The following is a 14,011-nucleotide window of genomic DNA, read 5'->3' as shown; positions in this document are numbered from 1 at the left end:
CTACTCAATCAGTCAAAATCAATTTCTTTGGCTACCTTTCCCTTCTAGCTGTATTGTCTTAACTATAGACTCAGCTGTGCTATCCCAGCTGTGTTAGCAATGTCAACATGTCCCACTAGTCCTATTCTTCTGATATTCCCCAAGGCCTAGGATGCTTAATCTTCATGAAGGGTCCCTTTTTTTCTTGATTCTTGTTTTCAGGACTGGGCAAAAAATACAAATAACATCCACACCAATTACCAGAAAGTCATCATTTTCATTACTCAGCACACAGTACTTCCTATACAATGCACATTTGGTGTCAAAATCAATAATATTTGAAAGATCTGGTTACGAAGTTTATCCTGAATAAAACATTCAGCTAATAACTGGCAGTGTGTGACTATCCTGACTCCCCACCTCAGAGCAAAGGTTATACGGGGCACACTGCTCCTCCAGGCTCCACCACAAGCCACCTTTCCGTGCTGGTACACATTCAATTATTCTTTCTCGGAGCTATGAGTTAAGAAGCTTGTAGTGTATTAGGCGAAAAGCGGGGTTTCGGGTTGTTACGGGAAAGGTTCCACCTCCCTAGTTAATATGCGTGACGCAAGCATATGGGCGTCATAAGCCATGCCTACTCTCTAGAAGGCTCTGTGCCAAGGGTATATAAGGATGTGTAAACTTGAATAAAACGCCATTTGCCATGTGCTCTCTTGTCACTGTCTCGGCATTTGGCCCAGCCGCGGATAGTCAGGGATGAACACGGGACAATTCAGAGCTACAGAAACTACTTGGCTCCATCCCTCTCAAGAGATAGGCACAATTATAAATGATTGTCTGCAGTCCATCCAGCTCAAGGCTGGACAGCTGGCTTTGCTAACACCAGAATGACTTTTTTCCTCCTGCCTTTTTTTCTTTTTCCCTTTCCAGAAACACTACATAGGACCTGTCTTTACAGTCACTCAAAAAAGAGGGGGAGATGCTGTCTAAATGTCCTCTTGCTATCATTGCAGTTAATAAAGCCTCAGTTTGACCTGTTTTAAATTGTACTTGTTTTATTTGAAGTCCCCATATTCTCTGACACAGAAGTTACTACATCATTAAACCAGAAGAAAAATGGAATGCATGAACTTTCACATTTCTTCATCACCTATAAAATGAGCAATTTTCTACACAGGGGAAAGCTGTTAACTTAAAGCAATACACACACACAAAGAAAAACAACCCACCCAAAAAGCATGAACACCTCGAAACATTTTTCCTTTGCTTTACTATTACTATCTTGCGATTGAAGTACTTTGGTTTTGATTACATTTCACAGGGTGCTCTTCTCTAATCAACTCTTTCTAGTAGAGGATGCAACTAACCTACTGCCATTCATGCTAACTATTTTCTTAAATACCTACCTGCTTTTTTTTTTTTTTTTTTTTTTTTTTCTTCTTTTGCATACAAAATTCCCTTATCTATATAACATTAAAAACAGATTGGATGCATGTAAATATTATGGTAGAGTTCAGTTTTTCTGAATGATGATTCTGGGAGCACAAATTAAAATCTAGTAATATAGTCTCTGGATACACTTCCTTGTTGCTCAGTTTTCGCTAAGAATCAGAACATGAATTAGTTTTGTGTAAAAAATACTCACAAAGTGATCTGGACAAATCTTAAAGAACCATCTGAACATAAATTTTTATTTTTGATATTATGAAATAAAAATTTATGGTGTGTTTCAGAAATTCACAGAATCACTGAATTGTTATTTGCCTAAATTCTTATTTGCCTAAATTCTTATTCGCCTAATGATAACATAAAACATTAGAAAACAGACATAGAAAAGATCAGTTAGTTTGTATGTCACTTTTTTTAGACTTTTTATTTTCTTCATTGGTTATGGATGGTTAACATTTGACCTGTGTGGCTGCTAACTTTACTAATATACAAGCAGACTGATCCAACTATTGTAGTTTCCATTTCATTATCAGTAACTTTAAAAGACTTCTACTTTAAAAAAAGTATATTTAAGCCTCTTTCTTTTGTGCAGTTTGTTTCTACATAACCCTACAGACACTACACACTTAAGAAAGAACCAGAAGAAACTAATGGTACATATACCCACCATAATGTTCAAGTATCTAGTTCTGCATGTTTAAAAGTAGCAATGCATAAATTTAGTGATCTTTTCGTTACCATTCCATCTTGCAAGTTGAAAAGTACTTCAGCATTATTCAAGGAATAAAGTAATTACATTACATGTTCTCATTTTGCTTTCCACATCCCATTGATTTTTAAAAGTACTGGTAAATGCATTTAGGTTTTGATCTATAGCAATTGTTTCTGTTATTCCTAACAGCATTACAGGATTGAAGAATTTCAATTTCTAGGATCATAGAAGTCAAATGACTAACAAAAAACAAACTCTTAAGATGCGAAGACTGAGACAATTGTAGACACTCAGAAGCAGAGCTGTTTGAGTAAATCACAGTTCATCCCCCAAATCGAAGACTGTTCTACACGCCTATGGAAGTATGTTTTACACCAGAGCAACCCATTTTAGGAAGTTACTTAATAATTACACTAAATTCCAAAGTGAAAAAATGCTCTTGTATGCACAGAGTTTAGAAGTTCACAATGGCTAACGTGGAAAAAATTTTCCTCAACAATGAAGATACCAAAATCTCAGCTTCCTAGAGACAAACAAAAAGACGCACACACTTTCCCGCAAAACAGAGGCCTTCAACCTTTATTATTTTGCCTTTTTATGTGTTCAGTATAACTTTACATTTCGTACAGTATTTGGTGTACAAACTTTCCATGTACCAAGGGGAAGAGTAATCTGTATTAAGATTCAATTTATTACAACATCAGGACTGCTGCATTTTCACCCATGACATTTAAAAAATCTGTCAAACCATGTAGAAATAAGTATGCAAAAACTGCAAAGAAAAACATTGAAGGAGCCAAAATTAAAAAGACCTTAGTGTGAATTCTCACAGTCTTACTTGGTTTCTACTAGGCTATTGCAGCCAAGTAGTCCTTAACCTCAGTTGGAGTTAGCCTCCTAAAACCGGCTTCATTACATATGCCAACTTCAATGTTGTCTTCTGTCATTTGCCCTTCAAAGCTCTCCTATTAAAGAAAATATAGTTCAGTGAATCATTTCAATGATATTGCAAGAGTAAGATGCATATTCTTTACATGTTTTCCTAACCTTTAATGTTAAGATAGCTGTATGAATGGCATCTTCAAGCTCCAAATCTTCATTGTATCTGTAAAAAGATCACATATTTCAGCACAGTACAATCTTTCTGAATCCTACTAAGTCTAGAACTTCTACAAACTCAAACAGTATTCAAGTCTCCAAGTAGTTGTATGAACTGCTATATTAATATTCAAAACAGTTATCATTATTTAAAGAAATCACTAATGCTGCTGATACTGTGTAGAACAATGCTTTTGCAAATATATAAACACACTGCTTATTGTACTGGATTAATTAATCATATACACAAAAGTTTAACATGTTAACATGGTAATTAGAAACATCGTGTCATAAGCATTTGAAATCTTTGTACCATTAACTCAAAAGTATATATATTTATATTTTCCTGAGTCTTTTATCTGAAGCCTGGAAAAAGAGATAGTATTCTTTTAGACATTATAAAAATACACATACCTTTTCTCAAGAAATGTTTTTCCATTGACGTAATTTTTTCCCATTGCTGTTGCTTTCCAAGCAAAATAAGCTCCCTGTAAAAACAACAATCTATTGTTTTTTCTAATTCAGTCAAACATTACATATCCAGTTGTTTGGTAACAGGTACAGAAGCCATTAGAAAAATTCTGAATGTTATGCAAACATGTGAGGTTATTTTGGGTTACATTCACACTAATTTGATGTGAAAACATTTGCTATGGAAACATATAAAACACTCTTATTGGGCCTTGCTGATAAATTAGAACTGCCAATACTTTGAAAAATAGATTTAGTAAGTTGTTATCATAGTTTGATTTGGGATTCGTTGAACAGAAACTCTATCCTTGAGAATGAACAGTCAGTTCTTTCACGAGGCTCATCTCATATATAAATAAATGTATATATATATTTATAGGTATATGTATGTGTGTTTATGCACATACACAAATAAATACATGTGTATATATGCATTTCAAAAGACTTGATACACAACAGCCATCTGATTTATCTTAGCTACTACCAAGGTATTTAGCCATTGGGCCTGTTCTTTCCTGTGGCATAAAGACAATCACACCCTATCTATAGCTCAATCAAGATGCCTTACACAAGGCATTGTATTTTGTTTTTTACATTTGACCATCGGGCAGTGACTCACACTTCTGAAACTTATTGAAGATCATGAGAGTAACAGATATTTTAATATGATGAAAAGTCTGGTAACTTACATGGAAATCAACAGGTAATTTTTAGTAAAGACACTGTTGTAACACAGCAAATAAACTCACATAAACTAACCACTGCCACTAAATCTGAAAATATTTGCATCACATTTCACAGTGGAACAGACTTTGGCCTAATTTTGCTACAGCTTAGAGAATAACTATTTGAACTGCATATTTGAGGTCAAATACTTTTTCTTGGTACCTGATGCAGAATGCCAGAATGACTGTTGCTGTTACTACCAAGCAGGTAGGAAGAGATGAAAAAGGGTGGTGATGTCCTTCAAAAACTGTTGCCATTCCTCATGCAGTCATGCATAAATATGGAGGCACAGAATAAGCAAGCAGGTGTCACCCACTTCCTAAACTTCCTTTGGCACAACAGCCAAAACTCCAGGCACATTCCCAGCATGAATCATTCTGACTTCTGAATTCTGGTTAAGGAATCTTTACTTCTAGCCTTCAAACCACAAAAAGTATTTCACAAGCACATACGAAATTTTAGATATTTTACAGAAGCAGTTGAATTTACAAGTGTAAGATACTTACAGATGGATCTGACTGAAATAAGTAGGGCCGCCCCTCATTCCAGCCACATATTAGCAGTGATACACCAAATGGACGAACACCTCTACGTAAAAATAAAAAAACACCACACAAACAAAAAAAAAACAACTCAGAGCAGGCATGCTAAATTCATAAATGTATTGAATGAACACCAAAGCTGCTTTACTGCGGATGCATCAAATTTCCCCAAAGGCCTCCCACCAGCACAGAGCTGTTATCATGACTAGTCAACCAATTCAAGATATAACAACTATCTCACCCACTGCAGCTATTGGTCCTCCTACTCACCCACTTTCTATGATCATTTTCCAGTGAAAAATATCTGCGTTTTTGACATTAAAAATTAATCACCAGGTAGTTGTCATACTTTACTGTTCTAACTACCTGCAAACTTTGGAAAACCACATACCCAGACTGCGTATATTCCTGCATCACAGAAGCAATTCTTTGTACTAGTTGAGCTGTTGGAATAGGCTCATGATAAACCAAGAAATACTGCTGGGCCAGCTTCCGTGCTCTGTGTACAAGTACTCTAAAAACAGAGACAAAATTATTGTATTAGAAATCAAACTATTTGTTACGATTTTAGCCAAAAATTCTTCAAAATTACTATTCAAAGGAATTAGGCTTCTGACAAACAGAATGCATGAAAACGTAAGATTATACTGAGTTTTATTCTACTGAGTTACCAACACAGTGCTCCCTGGAGTACTTTGAAAAACAGAAACTAAGACTGAATTCATTGCTCTTTATCTCACACTCATTTTTGAGATTTATTAATTACCTTGGTAAATAATATTATAAAAAATCTTATAGAGAAAGATCTCATATACAGTGTAACCCAACATACTATTAAGCTATACGTACAGAAAAATGTATCTAAATGATGACCAAGCATATATATTTTGAAATACCTGTAATCTGGTCCCATACCACTATACACTAAACCTATATGTTTGGTAATTGGTTCTACTTTATGAACACTCCTCTCATCATATAGAATGGATTTCTGCTTCTTTTCCGTTGCTAACACCACTCCATTTGCAGCTAGGAAAAAAAAAAAAAAAGTTATATTGAACTACACTTATAGAAAGCAGTTGAAATACAGAACAGATGTGTAGGAATAAAGGAGTCTGCTCCTCCATTTTTAAAAATCTCTTCAAGTTTAGAATCATGTTAAAGAGACACTTTGATGAATCCACCCAACATAAGGTTTCCCAATTTAAATAACAATACAGTTCTCATAATCACATTTTATATATTCTTAAGTATATATTAATAATTAAGCAGTTGAAATAACTATTTCTTTACATAGAAACATATCTAGACTTATTTTCTTAAGTAACAATAGCACTCTGAAGCAAAGGTGTTTGTTTCTACTGGTTGTGTCTCCGAAAGTACTCTAGCAACTTTCTTCACAAATGGAGCTCTATCTTTCCCATCTTCCTTATGGCACTCAGTCATTCACTACTGTAGTTATGATATGAACAAACCTTTAATCCCAACTGATGGAGCTCCTGCAGCCACTGCAGCCAAAGCATACTCAATCTGAACAAGTTTCCCAGAAGGACTGAAAATGAAAGGGCAGAAGTAAACTTGATGTAAATCTGATATGCTCAAATATGCATCAATTAACTTCCAGTTAACTAATTAAAATTAATCAATTAACTCAAATATGCATCAGTTAGCTTCCTTTTAAATCTCTTTACAGCTTGTATCTGTATACTCTAAATAAATAAATACAAATCTGAAGACTTTATAAGAGCCAGGCTGATAAAGCCCAGAACCTTTACACCTGCCTGCAACATCAATGAAAACTGATGCTTCTTGAATAGGATTAAGATCTGATTGCAATGCCAAGTTTCCCACTCAGTGGGATCATGAATTTCTACTGAAATAGCATTTATACATGTTTTGCAAAAAATTTTGAAACACTGAGGCTAACTGTTTAAAGACAGAAGCAGAACACTGCTATTTTTTTTCACTTATATGGCCAACAACACAAGATGCAAATATCTCATTTCAGCTCCAGGTATTCCCACATCTTGCTTTAAAGACCATTAACAATACCAGCAAATCAATAATTTCCTGTATGAGAATCAAAACATCCAGAACATCAGCAAAATAAATTAAAAACTAGCACTAACTAAAATAATTGATTCTCACTACATGGAAGAAGTGAATATGGAAAAGCGTAAGTAATTGTTATCTCTTTCATGTGAATACAAACCCAAACAGTTTCATTGTATTAGTGCTTTGCAAAGTACAAAAACTTTGTGAACTCCATTAGGAAAGAGCTAATGAAAAATTCACTCCTTTGAGCGAAGTGGGCGCATTCAGCTGAATTCATACACTAAGAAGATTCCTACTGCCTCATTTGCTTAACCACAACATCACTTCAGTGAACTATTTTGCAATTACACTATATTACATAGCACTACTCTCAGATTAAGAAGCCACTTTACCAAAGCCAGCAGACTCTCGCTTTAACTTTCTCTTTTTGCATCTTCATAATATTATTCTCGACAACACCTTCATTTAAAAAATATATATTTTCCTTTTATCTGAATTCATCTTTAGTGAGCTTATTAGGGTTAACATTTTAACAGCTACCAGTCCAACAGCATATTCAGCGCATCCTACATCTAAGCTATGCAAGACAGAAGACCATAGGAGAGCACGGCAGGAAGAGAAATAAACTCGTAGAAGTTCATCAGAAGCTCATCTGATGGCTTCCCTTTATTCTCACACGCTGCAAAGCTTATCTTATAGCACGCCCGCAATACTCAGCAACTAGGCTGTCCCCATGCACCGGGGGCAGCCCCGCCGTGAAGGTGCGATCCCCACCTATTTCCCCAGCTCTACCGGACTCCCTCACCCCAGGGGACGGAAGGCCGCTGCCCGGTTCGCCAGCCGCAGCCGGTATCCCCTGACCCTCGCTGCTCCCTCACATCCGTCCCTTCTGCCTGGCCCAGCAGCGCTGGCAGGCCCGGCACCGGGAATGCAATGACTCTGCAAAGTACCCTCTTCGTGCTTCCCCCGCGCCGGACGGCCGCTTCACGCAGTCCGTGCGCTGTTCCCTTCTTCTCCCACGAGCCTGCCCGCTGCGAACCGGGGCCCGCGGCACCCTCCCCCAGTGCTACGCACCTGAAGGTAGTGAGGGAGAAGCTGTAACCTCGCTCCGCCATCTTGCAAGCGGCCCCCAAGCTATCCTCGCCAGCTCTCTGTGCGCAGGCACGGACTGCCCGATCGCCCTGCCCGTTTCCGGCGCGAGGACGCAGCTCGCGCGCTGATTGGCTCCGAGGGAATCACGCCGCAGAGCGCCGCCGTGCGCCCAGCCCGCGAGGGGGGCGGTTGGCCGGGATGCCCGCCGTGAGGCATGCCGGGAGTTAGAGTCTGCGATCCCCTCCCCGCCTCCCCACAAGGGCTGCTGGGAGACCAAGTCCCCATCTCCGTTGTTGTTACTCTGTGACGCGTTCGAGGCACTCGCTTTCCCAGAAGGCTGAGCGCGCCTGCGGGCCCCTGGTTTCCTCCTGCTGTTCCTGCGGGCATGGCGATTATGCTGCTGCACATGGTGCCGTCAGTCCGCGTTCTTATCCAGCGCTTCTGGCAGCGGCTGGAGCGCGGCCGCTTGCTGGCAGCCTGCGGGGTGCAGAGCCCGCTGTGGGGTAGGCCGAGATGGGCGGGGGTGGTGCCGGGACCCGCGTTTGCTCTCCTCAGTCGGTTAAGGAAGGCCGGCGGTAACGAGTTCCGTTTCCCTTCAGGGCTGGAGCCCGCCGTCCAGACCCCCACTTGTCTGCCGGAGCCGGCAGCGGGCATCGCAGGGAGCGGCGAGGGGCTGGGCTTCCTCGGCAGCGTCTTGTGGATGGCGGCGCCGAAGAAAAGGCGTAGCATCGAGGTGAACCGCTGCAGGAGGAGGAATCCTCACAAGCTCATACCAGTCAAGGTGATGGCGATACATAAGCTCACCCTTGAGAAGCGTTACGGTAGTCAAAACTACCTTGAAAAAGCGTTCTGGAATTTGTTTATAAACAAGTTTAAAAGACATCATAATCTTCAAAATACTTTGTAATATGTAATAATCCACATTTGATATAGAAATGCATTACCAACGACTGTCGTTATTAGTTAGAAGAACAAGTTCTGAAAAGGCAAATGAATTTCCTCAGTATTTCATTTATTGCTTCGTAGTTGTGATTGCTCTTTTTTGTTTTGTTTTGATTTTTTTTTTTTGCTTTAGCTCGAATTACAGAATTTCCTATTTTTGACTTTTTTTTTTTTTTTTTCCAGAGGAACATAGATGTTTGCCCCGAATGTGGAAACTTGAAACTGAAGCATGTTCTTTGTGCTTATTGTTATGCAAAAGTCAAAGCAGAGACTCAACAGATACGGAAGGAAATAGGTAAAATGGAAGGAGGACCGTTTAATGCTCCTACTGTAGAGACTGTAGTCCTTTATGATGGAGAAAAGCCCACCGGAAAAGATGAAGGCAAGCGGATCATTGAGAGAGCCAGGAAGCGTCCATCTTGGTTTATTCAAAATTAACAGCAAGACAGAGCGTGTTTGTTAAGAATGTTTTCATAGTTATGTTCAGTCAATGCTGATACTCAGTGTGCATGAGCTTTTGGGGTGCCTGATCAAATCACATTTCATATGCACTGCTTCTGTAGCATGCAGTGGGCAGTGCTTCTTGGTGTTATGTCTGTCATAGTGGTCAACAATTAAAGAGAAGTTGGGATCAGTCTTGTTGAAGTTCTATGTACAGTACAGTGACTACTTTGTATGTTAATGTTGTATTCTGTTTTTGTAAATATGTATTTTTAATTACTATTAACAAAGGAAAAACAATCACAAATACAAAAATAAGATTCCCAAAGAAATTTGTTTTTCCGATTTTGGCTGTTGGTCTTAGATATTTTTTTCTAAATATCTAAAATTATTGTTAGTTAGAAAAAATATTATTGAGGAAGGATGTGGCTATCTGATAATTTCCATTGCTTTTAATAGAATCTGTCTGGATATCTCTGCAGTACTGATATTTGAAATCCTCAGCAATTCTCCTGTTTTTGAGTGAAACAGCAGCTGCCAAGTGATGTTCGCTCTTTTTCAGTGCTAGACTGAAGGTTATTCTCTCAGTTGTCAGTATGCAAAATAATGCCCCCCGAGTGTGCTGTGATTACTTCAGCAGAGTAACTAACTGTGATGCACTTACTGGAAATCTGGAAGTTGTTTAAGTACTGAAGCTCATTGTTTGCAACCATTCCTCTTTTGTAGTCTGGATGGTCAGTTTGTGCTCAGAAATAGCAAGGAACAACGTACCTTCCTGACTTGTGTCCTCTACAGAGCGAGGGTGGCTTTTTGGTGCCTATAGTCACAGCAGCTAGCTCTGTATTTCGGTTTGGTTTTAGCCACGCACGAGCATTAACGATTTAAACTAGTTTCAGTTAACTGCCTGGGCCTATGCTGTCTTGGTTTGGGGAGCTGTGGTGGTGAGGAAATATTCAGCATCCTTTTACACTTTTTATTATTTTTTTAATTTTTTTTTTTTATTGTCTGCCTCTCTGTAGAGGCTCCCCCCAAATTGGGCAGTTGATCTAGTGCCTGATTTAGTGGCTGGCAACCCTGCCTGGAGCAGGGGATTTGGAACTAGATGGTCTGTGAGGTCCCTTCCAAACCAAACCATTCTTTGATTCTATGAAAGTAAAATAGAAGTTTTGATTTCTTCCTGTTCAAAAACCTTTGATTTTTTTTATTTCCCCCCTTTCCTATCACTAATAATGAGAAATGAAGAAATTATAAATATTCTCTTTAAAATATTAAACAAGTCTGTGGAGTAAAACCATTGAAGTAAAGATAGGGGACATTTTTACTTCTCTTTGGAATAATAGACTTGTTATTATAGACAAACTTATTAGAACATATGTTAATGTGGTGTTTATTTACTGGCAACTAGAAGTCTCACATATGATTAGGTGTGAATCAAAGCATGCAGTAAAGAGCATTGCAAGGACTTGTGTAACATTTCAATTTGGGAATATGTTTTATAGAAAAAGTGAGTAGTGCTAAGTCTTTTTTTTTTTTTTTTTTTTTTTGACTGGGAAGTCAAAGCTGAAGGGGAGCAGTAGGGTTCATCAGTTTTACAGTTTAATATTTCAGTCTATGGGCCCATACCAGAGCCTCAGGGCTGGGGAGAACCCAGGGCACATGGCATCCTAGGGCTATGTGAGTTTACTGCCTTTACTTCACTCTGAGAAGGCTCAGGGAGTATCTGAGTCATAGAATCATAGAATCACCAAGGTTGGAAAAGACCTAGAAGATCATCCAGTCCAACCATTCATCACCAATAGCTCCCACTAAATCACGTCCCTCAGTACAATCATTCCTTGAACACCCCCAGGGTTGGTGACTCCACCACCTCCCTGGGCAGTCCATTCCACTGCCTGACCACCCTTTCTGAGAAGTATTATTTCCTAATGCCCTTCCTGAATCTCCCCTGCTGCAGCTTGAAGCCATTCCATCTAGTCCTATCCCAAGAGAAGAGGCCGACCCCCAGCTCACTACAACCTCCCTTCAGGAAGTTATAGAGAGCAATGAGGTCTCCCCTGAGTTTCCTCTTTTCCAGGCTGAACATTTCCAGCTCCTTCAGCCTTTCCTCGTGAGGCCTGTGCTCCAGACCCCTCACCAGCTTTGTTGCCCTCCTTTGAACACATTCCATGGCCTCAATGTCTTTCTTGCAGTGAGTGTTGACTATCACTGCCTACTGGGAGCATGAAATATGAAACCTGACTTTTCTCACACTCAGTGATGGGAGGACAAGAAGCACCAGGACATGAGCAACTTCCAGTCAGGCAAACAGAAAAATTGTCACCATGTGGGTGCTCAGATATGGAATTGGTACCCTGCAGGCTTGAGGTCTTCATCCTCCCCAGGGTATCCAAACTTAACTGAGCTTGACTGAATCAAACCCACAAAACAATCAATCCTCTAAACATGCCACCTGCATCAGAGGCCTTCACAAGAAAAGTATGAGCCAAAGGGAGAAAAGCTATGAGTGTGCTATTAGGTAACGTCTGCCTCTGTTTGTCCACTGGACAGCTTAATAGTTGCTACTGCCTCCTGCATCTGTACAAGGCATGAAAGCAAAACACTGGAAACATCCAGGAAAAAGGGGCACATTGGGATCACTGTATTCCGTGTTGGCATAGGCACAGCAAACTGTCACCAGAAACATGAATATGAGTGGCTTTAGTTCTTAGTGTAACAACAGTCTGTACATTCTCTTGGCACATCATTTGTAGTTTAGTTAAAGCACAGGAAATAAACACTTCACTTTCCTCTTCACCTGATGTAGGATCTGAACTCTTTCACACTGCTTGACGTAAATGGTGGCCAAGTGATGGGGGACAGCCACAGACATACCTGTGTCCCTGCTCCTGCGCTTTTTTTCTCAGTACTCCATTCCAGAGATTGCAGATATCAAATCTGTCCAAACTACTTATCTGGAGGCATGACTGATATCCAGCTATTCTTTGTGCACTGCCATGGAGGGCCTGGCTTCACCTTCAACCACTTGTTCTGTAGCCATGGAGAGACAGACTGAGGCTAATTGACTTTCTCATTCTTGGAGTGGAAAACCCCATCACCAGGTCCCAAGGACATCACAGGCCCTCCAGCATAATATAGCCACCTAGAGAACAGCAGGGCCTCTCCTCCTCACTCTTCTCCTTTGGGGATCAAGGCAGAAGAGATGTGTATTCCCACCAACATTCCATTCCATTTTGCTTCTGTGTGACATATGACAGAACAGAGGGGGAGTTCGACAGAATGGTATCTGGTGTCAAATGTGTATGAAGCAAGCGGGTGTAACTGTATCACTCCAGGCAGAAAAAATTGCATCCATTCACATTCATCAATGCTTGCTAAAGATGGACTGCCGATGTTAGCACGGTGAAATATGGATTGCATGGTCAACATTTTTCTGGCAAGAATGCTGTCATAGCAACTGTAAAACTGGGTCATTTCCATTGGTGCAGATTTTTATGAGGGTGGCATGTAGTCTTCTGTTCATTGCTGGGAAAAATGCATAACTGATGGCAGGGACTATATTGAAAAGTAGCCTTTTGTAGCTGATAATTTGCTCTATGAGATAGTGTCTTTGTTGTAGTTTCCACGGAAACAAATAGGAGACAATACTTTTGGAGCAACGGATGACTTGCGAAGCTGCTGTCAGCAGTTTGTAAAAAAAAAAAAAAAAAAATTCTTTTTTTTTCTTTTGTCTGAAAATTTCATTATTAGATACATGCTGTATGTTTTTATTTCTTTGTTTACTTCTAAGTACTTTATGTAAAAAGGATGCTATTCCAAGTGTTGGAAAGAATAAGGAAGATCACATAATGTCCAAAAAACCAAGGATGTAAATTGTGAAACAGGTTTGCATTACACTAAGATCTACACATATAACAGTGATCTCTGGCAGTAAAGAACTACTTGATAAACCAAGTTTCTCTTTAATTTTCCATTTAGTACTGAAATTTTAGTAAAAGTTTATCGAAGTCCTGTAGAAGATGCTGTACTAGCAAGTGGCAGAAGTAGGTACACAGTATACTTTAAAGCACTAGGTGGCAGAGTACTGTAGCTTTCTGATAGGTGGAAAAGAGGCTGGTGTGATATGATACAGTAAAATTCAGATTTAAGAAATTTGCATCTGTATGAGTAAATGATTTGCAAGTTAAATTTGCCAAATACAAAGAAAAATGTGAGTACATAGTTTTTATGGGACATGGGCTAATGTATTATAATTCATTGTTCTGAGTGAATTAAGTGAGATCTATACTGAAAATTAATGCACTAGATTTTATGTATACCTATGAACTTCTGCTCTTTGCTAGGTGGTTTATTTAAAATTGCAGTTGTACCTATCAGGTTCCCTAATAAGATAGTGGGAAATTACAGATGGCTTTTTAATTCTGTTCCTTTGTACTTCTTGTATATTCAGTTTTGTGACATTTTACATATTGTAAAGGACTGAACTGTTTTTCTTTTATTGTCT

General features: G+C 39.3%; 2 protein-coding genes across 2 annotated transcripts; one reads left to right on the top strand and one right to left on the bottom strand.

Moving 5' to 3' along the window:
- Window positions 1-1,824: 1,824 nt before the first annotated feature.
- PSMA2 (proteasome 20S subunit alpha 2) lies at window positions 1,825-8,242 on the bottom strand. Its single transcript, XM_015854922.2, has 8 exons — window positions 8,110-8,242; window positions 6,456-6,532; window positions 5,877-6,009; window positions 5,372-5,494; window positions 4,945-5,026; window positions 3,656-3,729; window positions 3,191-3,248; window positions 1,825-3,108 (listed from the first exon to the last, which is right to left on the bottom strand). Exons 1-8 carry the CDS (start codon window positions 8,148-8,150, stop codon window positions 2,992-2,994), a joined length of 705 nt encoding a protein of 234 aa, XP_015710408.1. The 5' UTR covers window positions 8,151-8,242; the 3' UTR covers window positions 1,825-2,991.
- Window positions 8,243-8,410: 168 nt separating this feature from the next.
- MRPL32 (mitochondrial ribosomal protein L32) lies at window positions 8,411-10,969 on the top strand. Its single transcript, XM_015854923.2, has 3 exons — window positions 8,411-8,630; window positions 8,727-8,908; window positions 9,253-10,969. Exons 1-3 carry the CDS (start codon window positions 8,513-8,515, stop codon window positions 9,505-9,507), a joined length of 555 nt encoding a protein of 184 aa, XP_015710409.1. The 5' UTR covers window positions 8,411-8,512; the 3' UTR covers window positions 9,508-10,969.
- Window positions 10,970-14,011: the final 3,042 nt, after the last annotated feature.

Source organism: Coturnix japonica, chromosome 2 (assembly GCF_001577835.2).
Source record: "Coturnix japonica isolate 7356 chromosome 2, Coturnix japonica 2.1, whole genome shotgun sequence".
NCBI classification, from domain to species: Eukaryota; Metazoa; Chordata; class Aves; order Galliformes; family Phasianidae; genus Coturnix; species Coturnix japonica.
Note: the sequence above shows the minus strand (reverse complement) of the source record. Positions and strands in the feature narration are given on the sequence as shown.

What these genes read in the sequence shown, in the direction of transcription:
- PSMA2 (XM_015854922.2), bottom strand. Translation starts at nt 8,150, where the DNA reads ATGGCGGAGCGAGGTTACAGCTTCTCCCTCACTACCTTCAG. An exon ending in GGTATGGGACCAGATTACAG is followed by an intron (nt 5,495 to 5,876) that starts GTATTTCAAAAT and finishes CTCTGTTTTTAG; the next exon opens with AGTACTTGTACACAGAGCAC. An exon ending in AAAACATTTCTTGAGAAAAG is followed by an intron (nt 3,249 to 3,655) that starts GTATGTGTATTT and finishes ATCTTTTTACAG; the next exon opens with ATACAATGAAGATTTGGAGC.
- MRPL32 (XM_015854923.2), top strand. Translation starts at nt 8,513, where the DNA reads ATGGCGATTATGCTGCTGCACATGGTGCCGTCAGTCCGCGTTCTTATC. An exon ending in GGTGCAGAGCCCGCTGTGGG is followed by an intron (nt 8,631 to 8,726) that starts GTAGGCCGAGAT and finishes GTTTCCCTTCAG; the next exon opens with GGCTGGAGCCCGCCGTCCAG. An exon ending in ACAAGCTCATACCAGTCAAG is followed by an intron (nt 8,909 to 9,252) that starts GTGATGGCGATA and finishes TTTTTTTTCCAG; the next exon opens with AGGAACATAGATGTTTGCCC.